The sequence below is a fragment of the Erigeron canadensis genome, chromosome 5 (assembly GCF_010389155.1).
Source record: "Erigeron canadensis isolate Cc75 chromosome 5, C_canadensis_v1, whole genome shotgun sequence".
Lineage (NCBI taxonomy): Eukaryota > Viridiplantae > Streptophyta > Magnoliopsida > Asterales > Asteraceae > Erigeron > Erigeron canadensis.
In genome coordinates, this window is record NC_057765.1 from 12,034,255 (window position 1) to 12,052,448 (window position 18,194).

The 18,194-nt window shown below is 32.8% G+C and overlaps 1 protein-coding gene across 1 annotated transcript; it reads left to right on the forward strand.

Moving 5' to 3' along the window:
* Positions 1-1,138: 1,138 nt before the first annotated feature.
* LOC122599269 (chloride channel protein CLC-d) lies at positions 1,139-14,323 on the forward strand. Its single transcript, XM_043771754.1, has 23 exons — positions 1,139-1,611; positions 1,912-1,984; positions 3,995-4,216; positions 4,298-4,344; positions 4,769-4,867; positions 5,464-5,538; positions 5,812-5,900; positions 6,244-6,384; positions 6,456-6,526; positions 6,605-6,684; positions 7,051-7,191; positions 7,305-7,364; positions 7,743-7,817; positions 8,332-8,483; positions 9,030-9,165; positions 9,237-9,368; positions 9,836-9,913; positions 9,992-10,047; positions 10,378-10,464; positions 10,550-10,706; positions 11,109-11,210; positions 11,289-11,335; positions 14,002-14,323. The coding sequence occupies exons 1-23, from the start codon at positions 1,402-1,404 to the stop codon at positions 14,081-14,083; spliced, it is 2,412 nt and encodes an 803-aa protein (XP_043627689.1). The 5' UTR covers positions 1,139-1,401; the 3' UTR covers positions 14,084-14,323.
* The last annotated feature ends 3,871 nt before the right edge of the window (positions 14,324-18,194 follow it).

Genomic DNA, 18,194 nt, shown 5'->3' on the forward strand with positions numbered 1-18,194 from the left:
TCTTTTTAATTATATGTTTATGATATTTATTTAAATTATATGATAAGATTAAGAAAAGAATTAAATAGATCATATTTGTCACTAAATTTTATGTGTCATCTCCATATTTATCTTTGCCAATAATTATCTTATATTTATGTATATCAAGTTCCATCTTTAATGAAATATGACAAAATTTTAACAATACCCATATTTTGTTTTTGTCTAACAATGTACGATTTGTTAGATGAATTAGGTGAAATTTTATTATTTTAATAACTGAAAGAAATTTGTCATACAAATTGGTTTTCATGTTTTTTATAAAAATATTTCTGAAAATGAATAATTCCTATAGAGGTAATGTTTAAAATGTGACTTAATAGATGTTCACAAAAATAACCAAATTAAAACCATCATTACTCTAATACTCATATGACAATATGACATCATGTTAGATATTTCATACTGAGTATATAATTCTCCATTAAATAAAATGATTGTATTAATAACTACAAAGGCCCAAGGAATAATATATAATTTAACACAAAATACTTTTTAATGATCATTAATGTTTATATCTAGATTAATTTGTTGCAATTTCTTTAATGACATTAATGTTTATATCTAGATTAATTTTTAAAAATTTCTTTCACCATAATTTAAATGGCGTGTGGAAAACTTAAACAGTCACGCCCATCGCGAGGGTAATATACCTATATATATATATCAATTTAGGTGATATATAGTATAAGACTTTTACCATTTTTTCGAAGTTGATATAATTTCTTCAAACTTGATATAATTTCTTCAAACTTGACTTTATACCATTTGATTTATTTTTTTGAAGGACAACATTATTAAGAATCAACCCCACAATTTGATAATATTACAAGTTTTTAGGTAGTTTAACTAAAAAAATTTAATAGGGGGCAATTTTAACGTTGACACTCGGAGCATCAAATAACTCAGGACTGGTTGCGGACGGAGAAGATATCCGAAGTTAAGGTATTTTGAGATTTTTTATAAATCAAACTGAAATAGCGAGGAGTAGTTTGTTTTGCAAATATATAAAATTTTATATTTTATATTAGTGAAATGTAATTAATGTTAATAAACGGTGTTTTTAGTAATTTTAAGGTTGATAAAGTTGGGTGGAAATCGACTTGATTAAGGACCACGGTGACTGTCACACCAACTGAATCAATTCGTCACCTCCTTCATCATCATCATCAAATCAATCAAATTCATAATACAGATCCATTCATCCATCCATCTACAATATAAAGATATATTTATATTCATATATATAGAGACAGTGAGGAGGAGGATCAACTGATAGACAGAAAAAACCCCCCCAAAATTCTATGAGATCAAAAGTAAAACTTAGGAATTGATAAATTGATTGCTTGATATCAAATAATAATGTTATCACACCATCTTCAAAACGGTGTGGAAACCGCCAAGCTTATATGGTCACGCATACCTAACGCTGAAGAAGAAGAAGAAGACGGTGGTGGTGGCTTAAGTGATAATGATTATCAAGTTAGAAATGATAATAGTACTGGAGGATTTGATAGTGTTGAAAGTCTTGACTACGAAGTTATCGAAAATTACGCCTATCGTCAAGAACAGGTATTCTCACTCCAATTTTCTTGGTTTTTTCAATGTCTAGTATTTCAACATCTTAAATTACTTTCGTAAGCAAACTGATGAAATTAAGCCTTATATTAGAGCTTAGACATGCTTTTAGGTTATTTGCCTGCGATTCTTTGTAAAAATTAATCCACAGATGGGCTTTTGAATATGCATATGCACAACAAAGTGAGGCACCAAAAAAACATTGGGGTCGTAGATTTACGAACTTGACTCACTGATTTTACGAGATTGTGGTTAGCGATATTGTTATTGTAATTACTTACTTAATAATTGTAGGCACGGAGAGGGAAGCTTTATGTTTGGTATTATGTTGGAGTTAAATGGTTCTTTGCTCTTCTCATTGGCATAGGTACATATCTCATCCAATCCTATCAATTTTTGCTCGTCGTGCACCATCATGTATAATTACAACATCCTAGTATTTTATATTTCTTATCGAATATACTTGCCTTTTTATCATGTATAATTACAACATCCTAGTATTTTATATTTCTTATCGAATATACTTGCTAAAACCTTGTTATCTTTTTGCCATGCTGCATACTATATTGCACTATGATGGGTGTTCTTTTATTTTAGTACTAAAACACCCCTGAACTTGAAAATAAACTAAATTTTTGATTAATTAGTCCCACAAGGTCTTGAAAATGGTCATACACTTGTCCTTTCACACGATAGAGATTCTTCTTGCCTCCATTTATTGTCTCGTCATATATACATTTGTGATAATCTTGTCATGTTGAAAGGTGTTGATGCAAATAGTTCAGTGAAGAATCAAGAGTGAACTGTATCTGGAAAAATATTATAGTATTGAATATATCACCCCCAAAGAAAGGCTATGATGTTATTAGAGCAACCCTAACCCTTCATCCCATCACCAACACTTTATCCTGATTCCAGCCACGTTAGCATCACCTTCTCAGCACCACCACCTTTTATATTTCCCTTTAATCCATTAGCCTTAAATTTAATTCCCCAATATGCCCCAAAATATACCCCAATACCCAATCAAAATAAAAGAAAACAAAAAAAATTAAAATAGAAGAAATGGGCGCTCGGTGATGATTACCTCCAACCCCTCACCATCGACAGTCATCACCTTGTGGTCTTAACCCTCTCACCCACCCCCTTGGTGATCACCTAGCCTCATTCTTGAGGCATTAACAGTGCTCTTACGATCCGACATTGGCCAAGTATAAGTCTAGGTGTGCCCTTCTTTAAATTAGCTTCTTGGAGTGAGTTCTACACCTAGCTTATGGCTCGATGTGAACCTAGTATGGGATGGTTCATATTAGAAATTCTTGAACATTGCACTTAAGATGGATTTGATAAATGAATAACCAAGTTTATATGACTGTATCTCGTATACTAACGCTGACTTTGCTCAAATAACTTTTTGAAGTCTTCAGTTATCTAATAAGTCATCATTCCCTACCAAAATATATTAGACTTAATTTGGTAGATGATGTTATATAAGCCTTTGACCATTTATCAACAACCCCAAACATTAGAAACCCAGTGGACCAGAATCAATCTCAAACTTATCTTGTTTGGATGCCAATAGTCATGCAGATAGATCTTCAAATAAATTCTTCCAAAAAGGAAATGTTGCATTTTCGTTATAGAAATTGTTCGAGTTACATTTTGGTGGAGCTCAAGAGTTCGTGTTGTTTTAGTGCTTTTGACATAACTGGATGTTTAGTGACTTTGAAAATGACGATCAAATAAATTATATATATATATCCTCCGACAGTAGAAGTTACCGTCATCTTTGAAAGCTCAAACTTTAATTCTGAAAGAGGGTTATAGTAATAAGAACTTTGAGAATATTTATAGCAGCAGTCAGACCAATCATGTTTGCAATTGATATAGGGTATTAGTTTAGGCTTTAGGTACGGTTTCATGTTAGGATGTAACTGTTAGCCCATGACTATTGAATCAAACAGAGAAGAATTAATTTAATTTGGCTTTTTATTTGGTTCAGTTTTAATGCCTTGGTATTTGGTCTTGGTTTACGAGTTTTCTTAGTGAATGATTTAACTTGGCTATTAGTTTCTGAGACCAACTACAGTATGAAAGCTAAAACCGATGAGGTTTTCCCTGTCCAGGTTACCCTGGGAAGGCGTCTAATCGACATAGATGTATGTGGCCTACCAGGGTATCCTTGTGACTGTTTTTAAACCTTTTTATGTCCAGCCCATGATGTATCCTTTTGACTGTTTCCAAACCTTTTCCGAAAAGCACATCCAAATACCTCCTTAGACATCATTATACTTATACATTAAGGTATCAAAATAACAAAATTAGGTCGTCATTTTAGTCATGTCAGTTGTTTAACTTCTTGGTTGGTTAAATCTAGGCACCGGACTAGCTGCCGTTTTAATCAATATCTCTGTCGAGAATTTTGCTGGATGGAAGTACTCGTGGACTTTTCGCATAATACAGACTTCATATGTTGCTGGTTTTGTTGTATATACCATGATCAACTTGGCATTAGTCTTTTCATCTGTATATATCATTACACAATTTGCACCAGCAGCAGCAGGATCTGGTATACCTGAAATCAAGGGTTATTTGAATGGTAAGCCTTTTGTATGTGTTTTTACATTTTTGTAATGGCTGAATTTATGGCTAATGGACTAATTTGTATAACATTGTACAGGGATTGATACTCGTGGTATTCTTCTTTTTAGAACCCTGATAGGGAAGGTGATTGTACTTTTTGATATTTAGAAGGTTATGTATGACTAATGGTTGCAAGTTTGACCCATATGGATGCATAATTTAGGGTTGTGCGCTATGTCAGATGGGTCTTGTCTTGAATTTAGTGAAAAGGGAACAGGTTAAAGAATTTGAAAGTCCCATGAAGTTTTTTTTTTTATGCATATTACCTCCAAAATCATTCTAATCAGGTTTATTTTGTAATAATAATTTTTGTATGCATAGTTGACCAATGAATTATTTATAAAAATGAACAAAACGTGCTTGAGGATTAAACTGATCGGATTCAGCCTGAGCCAGACAGCCAGTTTTAACCCAACGTGCCTGATCTGCCCATCTTGCCAACTCTATCTATGACTATATATTCTACTGTTTTTTATTTTTTAAAGGAAACTGTATTACATTGTTATAGATATCTGGAAGCATCGGATCGGTTGGCGGTGGTCTGGCACTTGGTAAAGAAGGGCCCCTTGTTCATACTGGTGCATGTATTGCTTCCTTACTTGGACAAGTAAGCCCAATATTCTATATTTGTTCTACTTATCGTTTTTAACAAAATAGCTATTATATGATTTGTTTCGATTGATTGGTTATGTTCTTGCGGGAAGTTTGATCCTTGATCTCCTATGCTGATATATTTAAAATATATCCTTGCGTAGTTTCTCTTATCTATATGAAATGATTTTAAGCATATATGCCCTATTACTTGGGTTATGATGGTATCTAATGTAGAATTGTTATTATTGTTATCTATTTTGTAATTATAGTGGTTCTTAGTTTGTGATGTAATGCTATCTGCTGGAAGTTGTAGTAGTTTTGTATCTTAGCTGCAATATCTATTCATGTGTTGGTTTATTAGCCTTTAATGTAGTTCAATATGTTCAAGAAAGTGAACTCTGTTTGTGAACTACCCGTTTTTCATGACAAGCGAAACTTTCAACGATTTCATATCCTTTTTTTTTCTTTTTCCTTGGTGGACTGTGAGTACTTAATTGTCTGTGCCTTCCTGTCAAGGTTTATTGTTTTTGCTTAACAGTACATATTGTTGCCAAGAATCTCCTTCTCTTCGTTTGTTAAGATCCTTTTGTTAATTAATGTGACATTCAGGGTGGATCAACAAAATATCACTTGAGCACTAGATGGCTACAGATCTTCAAGAGTGATCGTGATCGCCGTGATCTTGTAAGTGATGTTGATATCTATAGTATGCTATATTCATTAATATTTGAACATAGAATACGGCTACAAAGAAGTCGAGCTTGATAGGGCTTGAGCTTGCCTCAACTAATTTAGTCTTGGATTATGCTCTACTCAACTACTTTAGGCTTAGATTGAGCTCAACGAAACTTTTTGATGCAAGATCAAGCTCATTTTGGAAAGCTCGAATGTTCATATTAATCTATTTCATTAATCATAACATATTCAAAATGTTTACGACTTTAATGTCTTTGAAAGGTAACATGTGGATGTGCAGCTGGTGTTGCTGCTGCTTTCAGAGCTCCAGTTGGTGGTGTATTATTTGCCCTAGAGGAAGTTACATCTTGGTAAATTTTCGCCTTCTTCATTATGTTATATATATATGCATATTAATATTATATATATATATTAGTGTCTTACATTAGGCATACACATGCAATATATTTAGAACATTCTTCGAACTGTGATGGCTAAAGAATAACCCGGGGTTGTCAAAGTCACCCATATGACCTGTTATCTTATAGTTTCATATCTTCCTAGTTGTTTAGACTGATAGAAAATAAGTAAAGAATCTGGATTAACCCATTAGTATGTAAATGGTTATAATGTGTCACCCATATTGCAAGTATATCAAACGGAACCCCTTTGTAAATTTTGGGAAGTTAATTAGATGCTTTGGTTGTGTTGAAGGTGGAGGAGTCAGCTGATGTGGCGTGTTTTCTTCACATCTGCAGTTGTAGCTGTAGTAGTGCGTACCGCAATGGGGTGGTGTAAAAGCGGCAAATGTGGACATTTTGGTTCTGGAGGTTTCATTATCTGGGATCTGTCGGAGTAAGAACTTCTGCTTCCCTTGCCTTCTTATTTCGTTGATTCTATCCATTTCTGACTAAAATCAATCACAGTGGTCAAGAGGACTACTCATTTGCCGAGCTATTACCAATGGCTATTATTGGTGTCATAGGCGGTCTTCTTGGTACGTGATGTTGCACTTATTTGATATTACTAATATCAATCTATCTTGGAATCTAAACGGTAATCATGTCTGGATCAGGAGCCTTATTTAACCAGCTAACACTTTATATAACACATTGGCGTCGGAATTATTTACACAAGAAAGGAAACCGAGTCAAAGTAAGATATGTTAAAATCTGCTTTTATCCTATTATGTATATAGAAGGTTATGTTAAGAATGGGCTGATTTGGGTTATATCTTCAACTCTTTAAGGAGTCAAAGGAGTAACATTAAATTAGCTTAAAAGGAAACAGTAAAAGTTGCCTAGAGTTCATCATTTTACAAAAAATACCGCCTCTAATCGTTTTGTTAAAAGGTTAAACCTGTATGAAAATAATGTTTTATTTCTTTCTTGACACTGTAATTTGTTGTAAAATGGTTTTGGATATATTTGTCTTACCTGCTCATTTATTAAGTCTAGTTTCTTGTTAATCGTCTTCGGAATATATGACCTACTAAATTAATTCTGTGACTTTTAAATACAGATAATTGAAGCATGCCTTATCTCCGTGATAACTTCAGTAATCTCTTTTGGATTGCCTCTTTTTAGAAAATGTAGTGCCTGTCCTGATGATAGCACCATTGAATGTCCTCGTCCACCAGGAATGTATGGAAATTATGTAAATGTAAGTCCTCTTTTTGCTTATTATATTGCTAGGGTTGCCACAAATAGCGGGTTATATGGCTTTCATTTTTCTTTCTCTTTCCTTTTTGATGACTTTAAGGTTTGTGTATACAGTTTTTTTGTACCAAGGACAATGAGTACAACGACCTTGCAACCATCTTCTTTAACACTCAGGTCAGACCACTCTCGGCAGATGGAATAAACTTTTTGTCAGCTTCTATGTTAGTGCAGCTGGGTTTGGTTGACTGGCAATCAGTATTCTTGTCAAGTTGGGGTTTTTCTTGTCATTTTGAATGCATTAATTATGATTAAGAAACCAATTATATAAAGATCTGAATTATAAGATTTAGAAGGTTGTATCTTTCTAAAATTAAGTTGGTTGATTTTCAACATGTTTGACACTTTCCCCTCTCATGTAAGTTTTTTGATTTGCTTATTGATATATAACACTTCCTAACCTGAACTGTTCATAAGTAAACGGGGCAAACTATCCATCTTTATGTGCAGCTTCATCACTTGTTCTTATACCTAAGCATCTTTGTCTGAATGCAGGATGATGCTATAAGAAATCTGTTCAGTGCAAAAACCATTCATGAGTATAGTGCTCAGAGCCTGCTGACATTTTTGGTATGAGTTACCTCCAATTCTCCAGTTGCCACAAATCATTTATTTCGTGAAAATAGTGGAATGTTCTTGGGTGAAGGATAGCAGATAAATATATAAATTGGAAACTAAAACTTGATGCATTGATATTGTATGCTATCTGTGTGCATAGTGAAATAAGAAAATACTAATTGCTGTTGTTATAGTAAGCAATATTGTAACAGACAACACTTCCAAATGCTATCAGCTTTCTTTGCAGATACTATATTTGACATTTAAGGCGAGTTTAGATGCAAACTTTATGTTCCTAAGTTAAAGAAAAGGTATGGTCTGATAATAGAAACAAACAAATCTAATGCAAGATTTATAATATACCGGTTAAGTTTGAAAACGTAGGAAATCTTTTCAAAGTCAGCTATGTAATGGACAACTTGCTTGTAGTTTTTCTTTCCTTTTTCAATCATCAATCTTAAATAGTTCAAATCTGGTTTTCTTTTGGATTTATATTGGACTTTATTCATGCAAGCCTTTTTTTTAGGTTATGTTCTATAGCTTAGCCGTAGTGACTTTTGGTACTGCTGTTCCTGCTGGCCAATTTGTTCCTGGTATCATGATCGGATCAACCTATGGACGCCTTGTTGGCATGTTTGTTGTTAGACTTTACAAAAAGATGAACATCGAAGAGGGAACGTGAGTTGATATCGTTGTATTAATTTTTTATCGTATCTTTATCTATATGCTATGAACATACCCGTTTTACATTTCTACTTGCTGTCCTCTGATAATGTATCAATTTGGTCTATTTTGTTATTTTTTCTATCTTTACTCTTTACTGACCAATCATATGTTTTATTTGACTCTTTTTATTTATTTTTTTTATTTCAAAAATGTTTATCTCTTTTTATTGGTTCAAAAGGCAAAATGAGAAGGTTTTTGAGGCCTAGTATTTTGTTTTTACCCGTGATTCGTTTTTACCTACGGGACTATTGTGTCCACATGGCTTTCTTTCTGTAGTCAAAAGTCAAAACAGGTTCTGCGTTCTATTCGTTAGTATGGTTCAAACATGTTTTTTAAGATATTTTAAATTTTAGCATATAAATTGTTAGAAGTTAAACACTACCTTAATTGATCCATTATTCGGTCACGGAGTCAGATATGCCACTTTTATAGTAAGTTGTAGCTTAAGCTAGCATTTACATATTTTCCTATAATCTGCGTGACCAATGGGATTTGCAGGTATGCTTTACTTGGAGCCGCTTCTTTCCTGGGAGGTTCAATGCGAATGACTGTCTCATTATGTGTTATTATGGTTGAAATTACAAATAACTTAAAGCTTTTACCTCTAATCATGCTTGTTCTCCTCATATCAAAGGTAAAGCTTTTTTCATAGAAGAATGATTTGGTGATCTACTATACGATTTCTTAAGCCTTAATTTTTTCCAGGCTGTTGGTGATGCTTTCAACGAAGGTTTATATGAAGAACAAGCTAGATTGAGGGGCATCCCTTTACTCGAATCCAGACCCAAAAACTTGATGAGAAAAATGACAGCAAAAGAGGCCTGTGGGAACCAAAAGGTTAGACAGTTAGTGGTGTTATGTTTTATTATTATGTTCTCTGAAGACTTGAAATTTATGCTCTATGTTATGATTAATGGGTCGGTCGGTTTATGATGGTCAAACGGGTTTAATAGAGTAACAGCTTATAAGGATAATGGGTCGTGGTAGTTGGAGTCACCCGAAGCATATAACTTCTTAAGTCCTTTTATTCAATAAAATTTATTGCAAGTATATAAGTTTTTTAAACATTTAGAACAAATTATATTTTGGGTAAAGATAACCAGTGTCCAGCTGTAAAAACATTAACTGTTTTGGCCTGTTACCTATCTTTTTGCCACTCAAATCTTTCTCTATCGTTATATCTGAAGAAATCTATACCCAGAAATATGTGCAAACCTTGCTATCTCCTTCATAGCTTTTAACCTTTTCACTACACAGCTTCTTGTAATTAGTATGAAATCATACTTTATTTTTACACTTGATAGGTTTCTTTCTTCACTCGTGTGGTGAAAGTTGCTGATGCGGCCAATATTCTGAGGACTAACAAACACAATGGCTTTCCTGTATGTCATTTCTGTTTCCTGTACCACTTGTTTCTTTCTTTTTTTGAAATTTAATCCTATGTTTTGCATGCCATTTAGGTTGTAGATCAGTCACGAAGTGGAGAAACGATGGTCATTGGACTCATCTTGCGCAGGTATAAAGCAATAAGCCGTACATATTCGTGATAAGACCCAATTAGTATTTTTCTTTTCTATTGAAAATAATCAATAGACTAACAAAATTAAGTCAACTTGCTTTCAATAGAGAATCATGTCTTTTTGTTGTAATTGATCCTAATTTTGTAGTCATAACTCATACCAAGCATACTAAATCATTTCTTGTATTCCCAAATGGATGTAGTTTTGTTATTACCTATTTTAGTCATACACGTTCTGCCATTTCCTATATAGACCAAACTTTACAGTATCACATGGATTTTAATAGTTTTGAACAAGTAATATTAATCTTTTTTTCTGTGATACAGCCACTTATTGGTACTTCTGCAGTCCAAGGCAGATTTTCAGCATAGTCCTCTTGCAGTTGACATGAGAAGTCAATCCATACCAATCAGGTATGTAATATGAAATTACAATGGGCATCTTTTTTGTAAATGTAATTTTATGGTTGTTATAATCTCATGGATATTTGAATTGCAGGCACAGTCTCAGTGACTTTGTGAAGCCTGTATCTAGTAAAGGATTATCAATAAATGATATCCATCTAAGTTCTGATGATTTGGAAATGTACATAGATTTAGCTCCGTTTGTGAATCCATCGCCATATGTTGTCCCTGAGGATATGTCATTAACTAAGGTGAATGTCTTATTCTGCAATATAGCTATAACATTTTGCTAGTATTAAAAGTTTAGAGGTGGTAATTCAGTCCATGTGTTTATGAACTCAGTCGACGTGGGTTATGTTTTATCTTTAAGAGGTCAAATGGGTTTAAGATCACCCTAAAGTTATGTCAAGTTAGGTTATTATAAAAATAAAGTTTATATTTTTTTTATTCTACTTGACTACTTAATAATTTGTTCAAGATTAATTTTTTTGTACAATGAGTTTCAGGTCTATCCAACCCGACCTGTACAAAGTTCTACTAGTTTTGGCCAATACCTATTAACTTTCTTACTTTGCCACCTCTAACATACCCTGATCTTGTGGAACACTTGGTTTAGGTGTCATATTCTTACTGATTTAATGGGCATTGCGCAGGTTTATAATCTGTTTCGTCAATTAGGATTGAGGCATATATTTGTAGTTCCCCGTGCTTCTCGTGTGATTGGCATGATCACCAGAAAGGACTTGTTATTTGAGGTATCTAAACTTGTAAGTCTTGTGTATGTCATATTAATGGTGTTAAGTTTTTGACGAGTTGCAATCTTGTATATGCAGGACAACGAGGATTCGGGTTCTGTAGAGCTCCAGTCAACTAGTGTAAGGTCTCTATGATGCCTGTATTTCAGTATCTTATTGTTTATCTCATTCACTTCATCGCGTACTGTTAATTCATCAAGGTGACAGATTCAAATCATCCCATTTAATTGTAAATGGATCAATTTGGTATGTTTTTATCTAAAATAGGTCAAGTGTTTTTTAGTTAAATGAGTTGAAGGTCTTCTAAAGTTTTTCCATAAGGCACACAATATCCTGATTTGTTTTGAAAATTAACACATTATCTGTGTTTAAGAACTTTTAGAAAGGAGGAGTAAATGTTTCAAGTCAACCAAACTTTACCCAGTGCAACGTGCACTGAAAATCATCTGTTTTAACTTGAACCCATCTGACTTATTCCCTAAATCATCCGCCCTGCCCGTGTCATCACTTCTATAGTGTAGAGGGATATACTCAAGATGTTTGTTAAACAGAACCATTGTAGCATGCGTAAGGAATAGGTAAATTGATAAGTTTTCGTATATAACAGATGTCTTTGTGTCATCACAAAAACAGGAAATTTGGGTGCACTGCGTAAATTATAATTACAACCTTATATCAACACCTTTCCTTAACCATATTTGTAATATATATATTTTTAGGTTCTCTTAGATATATTTCTTGAGTTTTTCTGTATGGATGTATTATTGTAGCACGATGGCTCATGTAATGTTGACCTTGGATGTATTTAATCCCAACATTCAATTTGGTAGTTTTGAGCAACTATATATAGGATACTACTAAACTAGTGGTGGTCTTGTTTGGCCCCCATGCTTTTAGTCAAGTAAATAATCAAGATTCTCTATCCCCCATGCTTTTAGTTAACACATTTAATGAATAAATTAGGGTTCTTAAGGGTTCTGTAATGTTTGTGGAAGATATGAGTTGTAAGATGAAACATAGGCTTCTAGCCTTTTTCCATACGATCTGGAAGCATTGGAAGTAGTCTATCTACCCTTGGGTAGGGGTTTAGGGGTATATCGTACCTCGGGAATACACTAATGGAATTGGACATTGTTTGTCTGTACACGTTATCAATGATTATGAGGCTTCAACTGCTTTAATTCCATATTTAGTTGTCATAATTCAGTAGGGAATAGTCACATGACATGGGCTTTGTTAATTGACTATATAGAAGTTGGTGGAAAAACTTTGGAAGAAGTAAGTATTGATTCAATTGAGTTTGGAGTGCTTGATTTTGAACGATTAAAAGTAACGAGCGAGTATTGTTTCATAAGATGGAAAACGGTTGATAGAATTTTAGTCTTTATCATTAAGTGTTTAAAGTATACGTGAAGCATATATTTAGGGTGAAGCATATATTTAGGGAGCGTTTGTTATAAGTGAAGGGTTTTGGATTTGGGTTTACTTTTAATTGTTAAATACTACTTGGCCAGTCAGATTGAATATGTAGAATTGTAAAATACCTTAAAACCCAAATCCATGATGGATGGTGGTTTTAATCTCTTTTATACAATTCTCTTTATTCGTCTCTCATTTCCACACATATGAACCCTTTTCCATCTCTTTCTCAAAAGATGATTTATCTACTTAAAATGCCCCTCACAATTATCTACTTGATATACCTATAATATCCCTATTAATATATTGATTATATAATACCCTATTCGTTTAGAACTTCTTATACAATTACCTTATTTAATTATTAGTTACTAATTTAGTTTATTATAACTTTTAAATTTTATAATTTATAATTATGAAAAATAATAATGAATTTCTGTAATTTATATACACTCATTTAAAATCATCATTTTATCTCTTTTCCTTTTTGAAATTAATGTTGTCATGCATCTTGTGGACATCCATCTAGTTTTATATACACTCATTTAAAATCATCATTTTATCTCTTTTCCTTTTTGTTAAAGCCTATACTCATTACCATATCTATACTCGAACCTAATTCTATACCAATGCACCCTGAGTATTAAGGGCTGAAGGGTGATGTACATTTCACTTCAGGGCTGAAGGGTGATGTACAGTTCACGTTTTAGGAGTATCTTCCTAACTGCTATGGAGTAAACATGCATTATGTTTGATTTAGTTTTTGTACTGTAAAACTTGCATTTCACTACCTAAATGTATGTGAAACGTAATGCCTAGCAGCTAGCCCTGAGTTTTTATAAACATTCTATTTTGTACCAAACACAAAGCCATTAGGCTATGCGGTTACTCAAGATAGCAAAAAACTTCATTTGGGGATTAAAGGTTCTAAAATGGGTGGGTAGTGGGTCAAATGGGTAGGCTAGGGGGTCAGATGGGCAATTTATTGCGCGAGTCAAAATGGGATGACCTTATCTCTTGATTGGTAGTTAATATATGAAATGTGATTACAAGTATATCAATAAATGACTAGTGAAAATTTGTTCTAAGTGAAATGATTTAGGACAGTATATTTGTATCTATCTTAATACACATTTGGTGATTTCCGACTTATGTAACATGTACGATCTGTTTTACCCATTTTACTTTTTCCTGATATACTCATTTGACCTATTACTTTCAAATAATCCAAGTAGGCCCCGATCTCATACAAATGGTTTAAAAATTCTCATATCCAAGTGTCTAACATCAACCAAGTTTCACTGGAAAAAAAAAGGAGATTTTTTGGGAATTCCTAAACTATTATTTGAATTATGACTTTATGTTCATGCAGGGGTCGACAACGGGGAGATAGAAGAGTGACACAAAGGAATCCAGATGCTGGGTCTCCGCTACTAAATGGTCTTCTGGACTAACACTAGCCATATATTATTTGAACTATCATTTTGCATCTAATCCCTCATTCTTTTTGGTAAATGGTACCCATAGTCTATAGGATGCACACAAATTGTATATATAGTTGGGGTTTGTATGATGACTTAAGGATATTTACAAAAATTAGGATATCACTTGTAACCATATAAGATCTTGTGTAGAAGACTTTCCCACATTCACGATAAAATGGGCATTGAACATTTTTACCTGGTGTTTTGATATCTAAGGGCTAAAGAGAAGACATGGTACATCTATTCTTTACACCGTCATATGTATGACACCCTAAACATAAAGTGGTTTTATGGATAAAACTGGTGGTGCAAATATCTCTTATGTTTTGTTAATTGTAGATGGTGTTAAGACTTTCTTGGTGTTACTAATTGTAGATGGTGTTAAGACTTTCTTGGTGTTACTAACTGTAGATGGTGTTAAGACTGTTTTGGTGTTCAATAGTAATCATCATTGGCGACACCTTTTTGTCTGACTTTTGGTGTGTGTTTTTTAAGTTCTTGTTGAGTTGCAACTGCACAAGCTAAATGAACTCAATAAAGATGTTTCATTATAAGAAACTATCTATTCAGCACTACCAGAAATGAAATCAATGTTCCAGACTTCCAGGGAATACTATGCCTTCCAACTGGGGTACTCCAAATACAAAGGCTCAGCTTCTACATTAGACTTGGAAATTAGAATTATCAAGCATCTATAGAAGGATATAAGGATTGAGATCTTTTAAAGTTATATATAATGTTAGGATAATTTTGACCCTTGAATTAATACTTAAGGTTGAGATTCAAAAATAATTTTTTAATCATAATCATATTTTAATCCAATGGTTTATATCCATTAATTTTACCTATAAAGTTCATATTAACTTTAGAGATCCAATAATGATTGGATAAACTGTGGATTACATTTTTGAAGAAACTTAATTGAAAAATTCATATCTTAAATAATGTTCACAATCAAAGATTGAATGTCTACTATTTCCACTTGATACAAAAATTCAAAGTCTAATTTATAAAAATATGTAAAGGTAGGAGTAATATTTATAATTTTACAGCTAGATTGTGTAACGGTTATTAATTTCAGAAAATTTTATGTATTTTTAACTTGTACATATTTATATATATTTTTGGATGAAGATGTAAGTTTGATCAACATGTAATTTTTACTCTTAGTAAGTACTTACATTCAAAAAGAAAAACTATATATTAAACTGGTCTTAATGGGTTCCTTCAGTTGATGATCGATGTTTTCCCTAAATTTATGCGTTGTGCACTTCTCTATCAGTTAGTGTATTGGTAGAAGCTTTCGATTGAGTGACGAGTTTGTAACGAGGAAATACGGGTGCCGCATTTTATCCCATCCTTGCTTCTTCTTCCTATTTTTTTTTTTATCCTTTTTTACATTATATTTAATCTGGATTAGGAAAGAGATAGAGATGATAGATCGAAGTTTGAGATTGATAGGTCTGATCAACATAATGGTTCCAACTTCGAAACGAGTCAAATTTGATAGTTAGATTTGTAATTAACTAATAACATATAAAGTTGAAGGCCTGATATTTTTTGACACTTCACTTATGATGTTATTTATGATTGTCATTGATTAAGGTTAATATTTTCCTTTAGTTAAATTATTTTGTTGTCCATCGGATGCAACCCAAAAGCCCAAGAAAATTAAAATGGGAGTCATGTCAAGGGTCTTGATGCATTAGCTCAAGTGTGTTTTTAACATCTTTCTTCCTCTTTTCACTTCTGCGCCACCGACTCTCCTCCTCCAACCGCCATATTATGCCCCTCTTCCTCATCTTATTTTTTCCATTTGTTTTATTTTAGATCTAATGTATGTTATTATGGGGTTTATGTTTTTTATGTTATTGGGCTTTTTACTGAATCAGTTCAAAATCTTGATTGTTGATCGTCATCTTCATGAACCCTCAACCCTTCTTCTTATTATGTCTATATTTTGTTTTAATCTTCATTTATTTCTTTTTTTCTCTTCGTGTTGTTGTTGCTGAGCCACTTACATCAAAGGGGAAAAGGTATATATTTTTTAATGATGTTTGGATCATTCATACATAATGTTTGTAATTTCTTTATATCATCATTATCTAATTACATTGATTTTGGTTATATGATATAATTCTGTTATGTTATTTTTTATATACATCTACATGTAGGCATTCACCACCATCAGATGAGTATTAATCTTCAAATGAAAAAGGTAACCCCCAAATTATTTTATGCGTCAATGTTATTTACGAATTTGGATTTTTGTTGATTTTCGTATCTACATATTTATATTTATACCTATTCTTTTTGTGTCGTATAATAAGTGTTTGATAGGATCTTCCATGAATATTTGGATTATGTATACATCCAAAATTTTAAAATTGGATAATCATACATGATCAAACTTTTTGTTACAACATTTTAAAGATTTATATGATACGTTTAGTACAAATATATAGTTATCATCATTTTCAACCTGAAGAGCATGTTTTTGTTTTAATTCTATTTATTACTAATGGTTTGTTTTCTTTATGTTAGTAGTTAGCATCCATAAATAAAAGTTAAAATAGATAGCATCAAACTTTAACTTAAACACTTTTCATTCAGAATATATATATTTGACCACATGTATTTATTTGTAGATTTTATGGCTCTGCAGGTAGATTAATACAACATGGGTAAATATGAATGTGTAAACTGTTGCCCTAAGGCGTGTGTTTAGGAAAATCCAAATTTATACATACAAGTAATTGAATTGGTATCTTGGGGTCGAATTAGTGTGAACATACGAGTAATAGAACACACGGAAGAGGTTAGAACTATGGATTTTATTTTTTGGTTCATATCTTTCCATTCCCTAAATCTATGCCACTTTAGTTTTATGTCAATCATTCAGAGATTAACCTACTGCCGTAGTGAAATTGTTATGATCAGATAATTGAACTTTAAGCCGGTAGCTCAAAATCCGTCAGTAATGCTAACCTGGAAATGTCTTGGTAACCGAGTAGTTCACTCGGCAAGCCCCAGAAGGAGGAAATCATCCTGCTTAAACAACTCATCCTTATGCTTTACTTGATGCATCTATTTCATTGCATGTATCACTTTTAAGTACTGGTGAAATATGGGTAGGTCAAGTAGATTGGGTAATGGGTCCAATTAAGAAATTTTGTTACAGGTTGATGTGAACTTGGATGGGCTGACCAAGAATATTTTTATAATGATTCGTATCATTTTTGATTTTGAGTTTTTTTATATTTTTTTTTTATAATGGTGTATTTCTTTTGAACAGATTGTTGTAGGATGTTTTCTGAATTTAAAAAAGTATACACGTTTGACCCATTTTTTTAGGCTTTCTTTAACTTTACCTTAGGTGCTCGAACTTTTAGACAAACCAAAATCGGGCCATTCACAAATAAATCGTCCAAATGACTGCTACTTTTATAATCGTTTATGGTTTCTGGATGGCCAATATTGGTACTTCTTAATTTTATTATAAATTTTTGAACTCTTTGAGACAAACCATAAACCAGGGCCATTCATGTAATATGCAAATGAAATTCTACTTTTATATGACCATCTAAATTGCCTCTTTACAGTCTTCGTTGAGCAGTTAATATGACCATCTTTGTTTGGTCATGTAATATGCAAATGAAATTCTACTTTTATAATGCACGAAACTACCTCACTTTATATTTCTGCACCTTTTTTTTTTTTTTGAAGGTGGGGGTGGAACCACAAGGTAATGGGAAGAATGAATCTCCAGCAAAGTCGTCTAAGCTTTTAAAGAAGTTCCCCCCATATTGACTCCAGCAACAAAGAACAAGCAGCTACAAATACAACTTCAAGATGATTATATTACTTAAAAATTTATGTTGTTTATTTTTCTACTATCATTACATTGTTGTTTGTCAAAACTGCAACAACATTTACAATTTGGAGTCGAAACTTTTTAGGATGATTTGGCTGTAAAAAATGTGTTGCCAAGTAAGCCCCGGGCACGGAAAAGGTAACTAAACAAGGGATTTTCGTCTCTTCTTTTAATAATGGCAACGATCGTTTATACTAAATCGGTTAT